This window comes from Lasioglossum baleicum, unplaced genomic scaffold (genome assembly GCF_051020765.1).
Source record: "Lasioglossum baleicum unplaced genomic scaffold, iyLasBale1 scaffold1205, whole genome shotgun sequence".
Taxonomy (NCBI): Eukaryota; Metazoa; Arthropoda; class Insecta; order Hymenoptera; family Halictidae; genus Lasioglossum; species Lasioglossum baleicum.
In genome coordinates, this window is record NW_027470264.1 from 15,815 (window position 1) to 28,404 (window position 12,590).

Below are 12,590 nucleotides of genomic sequence, written 5' to 3' on the forward strand. Positions count from 1 at the left end.
AACAAACGCCGGAGAACGACAACGTTTATTCTTCGACACATATTGACAGAGGCATAATATTAATACATAAAATGGAAAAAAAGAAGCTTCGTGAAGAACGTCCGCTTGTCGATCCTTGTTACACGGGTTACACGATGCGAGTTAATCATTTGAGCGAACGCCGCGAACGATGCGTGATAGTACGTGATGTTTTTTCTTCTTTGTATATACACATATATATAGCTTATATGTATATATATATAATATGTATGTACGTATGTATAACATATGGTAAATAAATATATAATATATGTACAAATAATACCTAGGCGAACGCCACTTCGCGTTAAGATGTCGCCACCCCGAGCCGGGACTGCCGTACTGCAACAGACACCCGAAACACTGTCATCATATGTGCTCAGCACTTTTATTTTGATAAATAAAAGTCTTCACCGATCGCTTGCATGCGGTAAAGAATAATGCAATCGACAACACACAGCACACGCTTCTTGTACCAGAGGTTGAAACGCCTCGATGATAAAGTTACCAGTGAACCAGTGTTATTTATGCAAAAGGGTCTCTCCTGTGGTTCAGGGGATGATTCTTCGTGAAAGAAGGAGTAAAAGATGATAGAAATAATCATTCTTAACCGGGACTTGGTTTCTTTTAATTTTCGTTCCTTTAAATCTTCCGATTATAAGAATCACATGAATTTTTAAAATTGAAAAAATCGAAGTACCGTTCGTAGATTCGGAATAATCGGAAAGAGAATCTGTTTAAGTATTCGCGAAAATGGGAAGCTTTTGTAATTACTGTTACGCGAATATTAATTGGTGAATTAAAACTGTTAATGGTTATTCGCAGTTTTTTTTTTTTTTTTAAGGGAATTATTCTTATAGTTTATTTGCGAAGATAAAAGGAAGCTCGGAGATTAATCGCAACAAATTTCTAGGGCAATTAGACACATTCTACGAAGTCCCGTAAAAGAAGATTGGATTATATGGCATTTAGTGTTCTTTTTTTTACGGAGAATCACCACCCGCATTAGTAATGTAACTAAAATCAAATTCATTTCAACCCCTGTTATATACACGTTTCCACCCCGTCGCACGCGTCGCAGAGAGAATAATCCTGTTTCGTTAAAAAAACATTCCGAATCGATTTGAATCGAACGAGATAATTCGTTATCTATCATTTAACTGATACGATTGTAAATTTCTCTCTTTAAAGTTCTCTCTTTCGTTTATCCGTTTGTAATACGGATTGCGCTCTTTCGTATTTTTCGTTAATTTAGGTAATATCAATTATTCGCCATTCGTTACAAAAAGAATTTGTTAACGCGAAAAACGACTACGAGAATTTATTTAATTCTAATTTTTCACCTGGTCCCGATGATTTCTAATAAAGTCCAAATCATACCATCATACTTTGTAGGAGCATAGACATAAATTAAAAACAAAATCTATATAAATATAGATTGAATCCCACTCCATTAAACTTTTGTACATGGATGAAATTTCGAAAAAAGGTATATGAAGCTATTAATACACGCGATAACGTGATATGAAAAATTAAAATCTGATCCTGAATTTTACAGAACAGCGCCGAATTCAATTTTTGATCGTTGCCAACCTAAATAATGAATATCTCGAAATGGGGTATTAATGCTATCGCTTCTAATATCGACTATCGAAACCGAGCACATATCAAACAACTATCAATGCACATTTAGAACAGTTAATAACGAATTCATTCGAACGGAATAAAATCAAAGTGAACGAATTAATTAAATTACAAACCAAAATAATTAAACACGTTTGGCTCGATACAACGAATGTTTGGAAACGGCATATAAACCCCTTTAGTCACACTACGCTAACTTCAACCGATCAACGAAACACTACATGATAATTATTATTAGTCATCAAGAAAATCAAATTATGCTATATTAAACGAGCATTTATATCCTACAGGATCTATTAATCTGGCAACAATTTAGTCGGCGTTGCCCCAGTAAAACAGTTAATACCCAGCAATTACGCTATCAAACTACCCCGTCTTTCGGCCTGGCTAATCCCGAAACTTCATTCCCACGGTATCCGAAATTTCATTATAAATATCCAATGAAAACTTGAGAGCAACCGCAGCCCCGACAACACGCGGATAAAGTTGAAAGGAAAAATCTGGGCCACCCTCGCAACACAGTTTCGCAATCGATCAGCAAGTAGACCTGGACCAGGTGAAAAATTACGCCAAACGACTCGTCTGTCGACCGAGATGTCCATTTCATCCTACATTGAATAGCGAGGGGGGAAAAAAAAACGAGAGGAAAAAACGAGGAGAGCTCTCGAATCAATTATCGCGATTTCCGTGGTGCAACCGGTTACGCGATTAAAAGCGAGGAAAGCTGAACGAAAGAGAGAGAAAGAGAGAGAGAGAGAGAGTGGCCATGGCCTGGTTCGAAGCGTAATCCGAGCGGGAAAATTGCAATTTCCACGCGGGCCAGGAATAACCGAGCGACGACATAAAATATATCCGCGCTTGGCCGTGGCTGCTCGTTGCTTTTTAATTGTCTTTCGTTCGCCCGAATTCGGACTTTCTATCGCGGAAATTGCTGCCGCTTTTTCCTCGCGCAGCTGATACATTCATCATGCGGCCCGAATTAAACAACTGTCGTCCCGCGGCTACGAACAGCTCGCGCCGGGTTCGTTAGGACCCTGCGGTGATCCCGCAGGATTCTTCACTCTGCAACGCTTCGACGAGGTTCGACGATCGCGACGGGGACGAGTCGAAGGATTTCGCGAGAAATTCCAATCACCGTGAAACGCCATTTTCGCCAGCGAATTTCTTCGTTTCCCACTTCTGCGATTCCGTCGAATTCCGATCGAGTCCAAAATTCCGCTTATGGCAGTCAATTTTGCGTCACTTCGTGATCTCGCGAAATTCCGTGAAATTTCGATGAATTTTCAATCGAAAATCAACGAATTAAATTATTTATTTCTCGTTTATTAGAACAAATAAACGGTTATCTACGTCTTTGAGTAATTTTATAAATTATCCTATGTAAATTCTGTAACTTTTATACTCGCTGATAACCGAAAATATGAAAAATAATTGATCTCGTTTTAAACGCAAAATCCTTCGAGATTCTACTCCCTCGCGACTCGCCATCGGGAGCTCCTTTCTCGAAGAGGATTCATCGGTGAGAGAGATGATAATCGACACGCGGTTGGTTCCATGCAGAGAGAAAGAAGCTCCGTAAATGATAGACCGTTAAATCTGTTAGTGGAAAGAAGACACGTGGTACGAAAACTGCAAACGAGAAAGATCGTGTTAATCGAGGTGTCAGGGTGTTATATCCTCGCGGGTCACAGAGGAGGGGGATTAACACGTCGATGCACGTCACATTTCGAACACTGAAACAGGGGGATAGAGGGTGGAGGATTTGCGTGGAAACTCGCGTGCGTTTCGGTAAATAACGCGTCGATGACGCGTTATGGGCGAACCTGCGGACGCACCGCCGCGAATTTCGCCGATGCGCCAACCTCGAGCACTTTCGACAGCCGCGTGCCCCACGCTCGTTTGACGTTTAAAGCGTTAAATTCGGCTAATCGTGAAAATCGTTCGGTCACCGTGGCACGGCTCGTTACCGCAAATAGTTATCAGAAATTCGGAATAAGCCGGCGCATAATCGATCGGATTTCAGCATTCGCGCCTGTAAATTCGGATACTTTCGGATAATTTGGATTTTCACGATTCCTGCTTTCACTCGTCCGATACAACGTACGATTCTTTTGCCACGAAATTATTTCAGCCAGCGAATTTTCGTTAGTTTGTTTTGGTATTTGCTGGTGTTAATCGGAATTGGAATTTTCTCGAATGTTTTACCAAATACTCGAATCCTTTAGAATATCAGAGGTTAAATTTTTATACCGATGATTCTATCGTGTTTCAACAAAATATTCCAATTTCTTTTTATACTAAGGATAATATTCCGATTGTCTGGGAATACCGACAGTTTTCTTTTCTATAGAAATTAAATCAAATTCAGGGAAAGTGGGATCTTACAGGATAGAGCGATTAATTGGGCAATGATCCTGGAGATTTGGAATCGATAGATAACCCCTTGCATGAAGAATCAAATCGCGTTATGTGTTTTGGATTAATTTAAACTTTCGTCCGTCAATTTTTTTTTTTTTTTTTTCGAATCTACGGCGACCTACACCGCATATTCAAAATTTCCGACTAGGCCGTTTCGTCGCGAATTAATTTCTCGCCGCAGCGTATTTAATTACTTTCGAAAACGCCGGCGAACATGCGTTCGCGCGCGGGAAAAAAAGAGAAAAAAAAGAAATTCCACTGATATTTTGCAATTTCATAAAATGAACGATTATACCCGCGCTTGAATCGTGCCATAAAAAGAGGGGGAAAATGGAGAATTTAATTTCGTACAACCCGCGTAAAACACGAAACTGACCAATTTTATTAAATGTACATAAACCTGGCGCATCAGCTAAAGAAATAAAAAAACGGCAAGACTAATCCTCGTTCGTTAAAAATATTTCCAAACGCACGTCTAAACTTCTGTCACATACGCGATGCTAATTTAATAGTCGCAAGTTGATCAAAGGAATGCACGCGACTCTAAGCAAATTAATTAATTAATTAATCAAGTGAAAAAAAAAGGAAAAAATTAAAAGAAAGAAAGAAAAAGGAATAACAAGTTGGCGAGTTGACGAATTTCAAACGGCACGCGTTAGTAATTTCTAAACCCCTTCAGTCTATCGTAATTGAGCAACTTCTTTGCAACGACCCTCGAAATGGCCGGCGAAACCAATAATAACTCGGTTTCAAACGCAAGGGGTTAACAATACGGAAGGGAAAAGGAAAAAGTAAGTTGGCAAACTTCTAGCTCGCTTTTAGGCAAAAACAGTGTCCCGCGGCTAAGTTGGAAAAGTTATTCGCGTGACGAGAAGAAATTACTCCCATATCCCTACGCAAACAGCTAATCTGAACTGCAAAGCGGCGATCTGGCTACGAACTTTCCACCAAACGACCGGTTAATTGAGTTGTACCCTCGCGCTAGGGAAAAACTTTATCGGGAGCAGTTCGCGGTTGATCCAACGGAGCAGTTTCAACCTGCTGCTATGTGTCAGCGTGTGTGGTTACACTATCGGCCAAAAGTACGAGACAGAGAGCCACGCCGCAGGCGTGAAATATCGCTTTCGTGAAATTCCGACAACACGATTTTCAATCGTACTAAGAAACGAACGGATTTTCCTAGCAAAGTCTCCATTTCTCCATAATTACTGAAATATCACGAAAAAAAATTATCGATGGAAAAATCGTATTTAAATGTAACATTTTATAATGTCATTTGCATATAAAAGAATTTATTTGAAAAGGTACGAAGAATTTATTTGGAAAGGTAAGAAGAGAATCGTGTTTGCAATTGACAATTTTAATTTTCAGATATTTTATTTGATTTTATTGTAAAATTTTTAAAAGGAAACTTGAATTTTTTGTGACGAATGTGTGTATAATATACCATAAGAGTAATTGCGGGAAGTACTAATCTTTAGGAACACCAAAATCATCTCTGCCATTATAAAACAACTACTATAGTTGTTAGCTGCTTTTAATGGAGGCGCAGCTTAATTGCCGTAGATTTAATCATAATTATACGGTCTCGTACCTTTGGCTGGTAACTCGTAACCACATCTAGTGATGGGACCATTAAAATAGCTATCGAAAATTGAGTAATAACACAGGTGGAAGCAAATAGTTAGTAAAAAATGATATAAAGTCCCGAGGCGTTATGAACTGCGGTAACATAAAACTGGTAATCTTGGTACGTTAACTAATTGAGATATCGTATCAAATTTCTGACCAAGTATACTCTACACTTGCAAATACTTAAATTTAGGATTCCTGTCTATCCAATTGTTTCAAATACTTTCAATGAAATACCAAAAACTAATTTACCTTAAATACAAATTACAAATTACAAATACAAAAATTAACAAAAAAGTGAATATACGAAATTCCACAATCCTTGTAACTATAAATATTATACAATGAATCGAAATTTCATTACCAAAAATAATATAAACTATAATTTGTAAATATTGCTGAATTTTTCGAAAAGAAATTTCTCCGTTCGATTTTCTTCGTTATCCGGAGATATTTTACATAAAATTCGAACGCACTTATTTAAATGCTTGCTCAGAGTTTATGATGTTACTCGCGATAGGCTTGATCCCATCACTAGACACGTCGTCACACGTTAAACCGCTCGCTGCTCGACATTTAACGTCGAGAGGACGTCACGCAAGGCGAACCGAGCTTCTGGAAGCTTGCGTGGAAATTAACGCGTCACGACTTCATCGGGTTTGATAGGATGTGCACCTAAATCCTGGGGCGAGGCCGTCGACCAGAGTTAAAGCTCGTCTACAAACACCATTCGCAGTTAACGACGTGTCAGATCAAGCGCAAAACTCTGTTTTCGACTTTCATTACGAGCCGGTGTCGTGATCCATTTTCAACGTGGTGCTAACCATGAAACTACGAATAAACACCTGGTTTTACGAGATCCATCTTGTCCGAGTCATCGATATTCAACGTCAAATATAACTGCAACTAGTAACTTCGGTATAATTACATATAACGAACGAGACAATTTTACAAATTTCTATCGAACAAATATTTTCGTAAATTTAAATAAAAACATAATAAAAATAATTTAAATAAAATAAAAAACGTCATGAAACATTAGAAAAGAACGTTTGAAACGTCACGAATATCTCAAAATTAAAATCTCTAAAAATCTCATATCCCTAGCTATACATATTTTACTATATAATACACTAACCAAAATTTGAAAAAATTATATAAATTCTTTTGATAACCGAAAAAGTCATGGAATCTCGTAAAACAAGGTAAAGATAGCTCGACGAACTTCCAGAAGCTACGGAGCTGTAAATTGAATTCGAGAAGAATTGTCAGAGGTACCCTGATGTGGTTCGTAGCCTGAAACGCGTTCGCTCTACTCCTGTCTTCCTCTCAAAGCTCACAAAACACTGCGACTTATCGAAAAAGCAACGTTAGTGAAGCTGCAAAGTAAACAACAGCGGTTAGAATTTGCCGGAAGAAAAACGCGCAGCAACGGGTGCTGATCGACCACCGCTTAAGGGTGTAGCTACCTTTCATTGAATCAAGGCAGATTTCCTGTGGTTCATGTTAAAGAATCGGAACTGTAGCCGCAGCGTTAGGTCTTTCCGTACTGTTGGGAAAGAATAGAGGTGTCGTAAGTATACATCGCAGCTCTGACTCGTAGAGTCTCACATCGGTGGGTGGTAAAATCGTTTACATTACGGAATGAACCCATTCCCTATGGCGGCAGAGCAATCGAAACGATCTCGGATCCACTCTTCTTCTCTATCGACACGAGAACCTGTCGTTCTTTTTCACTTTACGAGCGATCGACCCGATCGTTTCGAGATCTCTGGCCAGTCAAGACAGGCGTGGCACGCCATCGTAATCCTTTCAGCTCGTCGTGATCACTGTAATCGTCGACCTAACGTTATGTGACGAGCATCTACGCGACAATGAAACGATAAATTGCGAAATAGGGTGCGGACCATTGGTGTGCTTCGACGTGGGGACTCCGCCTGGAAATATAATCCGAGATATGTGTACTTATCGTGTCAATTGGTCACCGCTTATGAAATCATTCGTGTTCGATTAGATTGTCCTATTCCTCTTTTTTTTTTTGTAACTTTTTCTAATGTTTCTTAGTCCATTGCTTGAAGCCGATGCGTGCAACAAATTGAAATGAGGGAGAGGATATATGCGAGCAACTTAAAATAAAATCATGCAGTAGGATGCAGAAGTGTTAGTTATGGGATGAACGTGTGACTACAGTTTTATTGCTACTAAAACCAGCTTCGTAAATAAATCTAAGATTAGCGATGCAATTATCGTACGTTACTTAATAACTACTAGTACTGCAGGTTTATTAATGAGAGTTTCTTATTATCTTCATTGCATTTCAGTTTCGTAATTATTGTTATTATAAGTGATCGCAATTTAATGCTCTGATTACTATACTCGTGATGTCATGATTGGTATTATATACTGCTATAATACTGATAGTGACTTTAATAACACCGCATTGTTACTTTCCTGGTATCTTCAGAGGATCAAATATTTGTTCAATACAGTTATTAACTCTGATAATGAGGATAATCGCTCTTAATTATTTTCTGTGATTATTTTATCGTTGATAACTCTGACAGTACTCTTTCTTGATACAAAGGATAAACGAATATGGATTATTTTATTGACTGAAACAATTTTGAAAACGATCAATATTAGGTAAGGATCTATTCGTGAAAGAGATTAATCGAACCGGTATACAAAATGCACGTAACAATAAAAAAAATCGCAGGCAAAGTATTTAATTTACGTTTTGTGGATATCGTTTTATACCTGGACATTCACTTACATTCGACAATTGTACAAGAATTAAGAAAATCAGGCACTAAAGACAAGGTTTCAAAACAGTATTCTCTGAGAACAGAAATGTTTTCTTGACAAATAACTACTCACTGCGCTTATCAGCGCTACGTTCCGTTTCTTAAGCCACCTACTGGGATAGTGAAACTTTTGGAAGGTTCACCGGCCTCTAGCTTAGCGCGTTGCACACGACAGACTAGCAAAATAAACAACTTATTAAAATCCTTTAAATATTACTCTGACAATTTGAGATAGGTAACAGGGGCTGGCTAAATTTCAGGCGAAATGCAAACGGTTCAATACAGGCTTTCCACGCTTTTACGTGGCGTATTTCTCATCTATTTAGATAATTACAAGCTGAATATGAGAATGGTGAAAAGAAAGAGATAAAAAGCTTGCATTGGATCAGATGAGAAGCGTATGGAATAAAAGCATGCTGCGAGATGAACATAAGGCAAGATTTGAACCTAGAATAATTTCTTGCTGAATGAATGAATGTCTTTGTTTTGAATTTATCGAATGGTATATTCCAGACTAAACAAGTGTTTCCGCACAAGTGGCGTGTTGTGAAGTGAACAGAACAAAAGTTATATTCGAGTATGTACTCTAAACTAATAATGCTATTAATCGTGTTCTTTAGTAGATTAAACGAAGCGAAATTGCACAAAAGCATGAATCACGAATTATATCTGCTTCGCTGCTTATTGATGTTAAATAAGCTGCATATAAGCAATAATGAACAAGGAACGCGACTTAAACAGACTCATACCGAATCGAATATTTATGCGGTTTAACCTTTGGTTCTGTACTTGGCTGAAAATTGAAAATACATCATATTTCACACTTGTCGATGAATTTTCTAGGTACAACATCTTTTTAGTGAGTTAAATGGTATGAAACTTTTCAGGTGATTATAACGAAAGGGGTAATTAAGATGTATAAATTGTTAGAGATATGGAGAAATGTCGAGAACGAATGGGTACACTCTAGGGTCTCATAATTACCTCTATACCACTAGCTAGAAAAATAATAAATGAATTTAGCGGGATGAATGGATGAATGATGATGTGCTAATAAAGCGCTATGAAAGACTACGAAGCAGATTCGGAAGAGTTAGAAGCATTTCGTCATATGATCTCCATGGTCCCCCATACAATTGCTCCCATCTAAACGAAAAATTAACAATATGAATATCGCTACAGTATGAATAATAGAAAAAAAAAAAAATGTGTCCCTTTAAAGTGTATGAATAATTGTTCGAATTTTCAAAAAGTACGATTCCAATGTGGCACATATCTCTGGATAACTAAATCATCTGTAAAAAACCTTTTTCATTATAAACATATAATATTTCAGACATATGTACTGACATCACGTTGAGTCTATTATATCTGGAAAGAAAGATTAGTTGATCTATCTAATAAACATTGATATCTCTGATATAACTATAAAGTTATATCAAAGATAAAAAGTCGATACTTAAGATATAAATGATAAATGTTACTTAAATGATAAACCGTATAAATTGATTTTACATACTAAGTTCTATATACGAAAATGTCTATATAACTCGATAAAAAAATAACATTCTTTCTTATTTTATTTAATAATATAAAATTTTCCATAGAATGATTGACCCTCTATGAAAAATTGCTTTGATACGCCCGAAATTAAAACTTTCATAAAAGAAGTATCTTCTATAAATGATTTTTTTTCTACTTACTCCTATCAATGTTGCGTTGTAAATGTGCAGCCACACGATGTCTAGCATCGTTAAACTCCAAGTGAAGACCAAGTCGAAGCAATGTCGGATTTTGTTCCACCAATTGTGTAATTTCCATTTCAATCTTATTTCCCAATACCTGTGACCTCTACGAATTAAATAGAAAAATACGGTATATTAGGAACCACAAAAATTATATTACATTCAATAGGTGATAATCATGAACATTATTAGCCATAAAAATATAAAATTTTCTAATTTTACCTGATTCGAACATCGAAATTCTTCTATTGACTTCGTTTTAAGGAGTGCTCTGATGAGCCTCACTATCACAGATGGGCTTATAAAGTTTGTTTCCACACTAAAAAATTGTAATTTCAGTATATTATGTATGATGAAAATTATTGCTAGAGTATGAATCAGATACAAGGCATTATACTAACTTGAGTACTCTGAGCGTAGAATTTTTTTCTAAGGCGTCTGCCAACCTTTGTGCAGTCTTATCAGTGAGTCCCACATTTGTTAAACTTAAGGATTCAAGATGTGTATTTATCTCTAGTCCTTCGAATAGTTGAATAAACTTCTCGTCAGATATATTCTACAACAACACAAATTAACATTAAAGAACATTACAATCATAATATTCATTCATCTTTCATTTATCTTTCAGCAATTGTGAGGTAAGTTTCATATACCTACTTTGATATTGTTCCAATTTAAATCAATTAGCGAAACTTCGTCCTCTCGGACTTGTTTGATAGTGGCATCAACATCAGTATCGTTAGGTGGTTCCATTGGGTAAGGTTTGGTTGACTAGCTTTCGTTACACCATCCCAACCCAAACCAACGGGTTGGCCAGAATTTAACAGAGAAGCATGATATTGATCTTGGTTCATCATAGAATGAAATCCAAGGATAGCTATGTGCAAAAAGATTATATTAGATATTACAATGAATGCTCTAATTAAGAAATGTATCATTATATAGTAGGTGAAATTTATACTTACCAGCAAGATCAATAATTTCTTCTTGAGTAGCATTAGACAAGGCTTGCTCGTATTCTTCTCCAAGATCAATGGCAATTTGTTCTTCTGCTTCTTTTTCTTTTGTGGATTCTTGAGGAGGTGGAACCCACTAGAAAAATATAACAAAAATATACGTATATTAACACTGAAGGTTATAATACGCGTTAAAAACAAACTATGTAATTTAAGATAATACCTTTTTGCCTCTTATTACACCAGGTACATAAGGCTTTAATTCAGGTCTGTCTGGTGTCTCTAAAGCTTGTTTATTGATGTGTTCAATAAGCTTCTTACGATTTAGCGGTCCTGTAGGACTCTTGTCACATTCATAGCTACAACGTTGCGATGGTGGCATGAAACTGTCCTATAAAAATAATGACACACATTTGTATCAACTGTTACATATCATACTTGACAAAGACGCATTAATAATAATTTTCTTACATCAGGGTCCACTTCCTTAGCTAATATATTAATTTCTTCTGGAGTAAGTTGTGCCAATAATTCATCCACATCCACATCATCGTATTCACTCAAATCCTTGCCATATAGCTTTGCTGCAGTTGTCATAGTGGTTGTTTTGGTCGATGAAGAAGTCTGGAAAGTTTCCCATGGTTCTTGGTCAACTACAGAGTATCTTCGTGACATTTTATTAACAAGATTATTAATCTAACAATCTGATATTATAAAACTGACTCTACTACTATCAATCTGTATTAATTTCCTAACACATTCGCATTATAAGTCAGTACCATCTACTATAAAAAACCACTATTTCCTTGTGTATATGTAAAATTACTTAAATTTCTCCTATAATCTTTACAATATTTTATTAAGAAATAGGTTTCACACTCCTTAAACGTGCATAAATAGATACGCGTGAAGTTCACTGGGCAATTAAAACAAGCGAATGACAAAAAAGTGTGGAATGAACGATGACAAAACAGAAGCAGGAACAACGAGTTATATTTCCTCGATCGTAATATCAGCGGTAAAGTATTTCGTCACGGAACACGTTCATCACTACGCCTAAGAGTACACGCAGGCAATGTTCCTGATCGAACGATCAGCAAATCGACAAGTTGCATTTAAATTCGGCAACTGTCCAATGCGGCTGATGCCCTTTGCCCCAGATAATTCGGGATCGATTTTCATTGACAACTCATCTGCCAAATCGACAACCCACGCCAAACGGAGATTCGCGACCGTCTTTGAAATATTAACATCTAAACAAGAATGAAACTTACTATTGACAAATCTTCCGCAACAATGGGTTATACCAATAACAATCGCTCGATGCGAAATTGGGTGAACCGCTCGCAATCAAATACCTCACCCACTTCTCA

At 37.0% G+C, this 12,590-nt stretch overlaps 1 protein-coding gene across 1 annotated transcript; it reads right to left on the bottom strand.

The window, feature by feature from the left end:
• Positions 1-325: 325 nt before the first annotated feature.
• LOC143220563 (tropomodulin-like) lies at positions 326-11,814 on the bottom strand. The gene is given in 9 exon segments (XM_076446182.1): positions 326-360; positions 10,220-10,367; positions 10,484-10,580; positions 10,663-10,817; positions 10,919-11,022; positions 11,025-11,138; positions 11,227-11,353; positions 11,441-11,608; positions 11,689-11,814. Coding segments are annotated over 9 exon segments (1,074 nt in total).
• Positions 11,815-12,590: the final 776 nt, after the last annotated feature.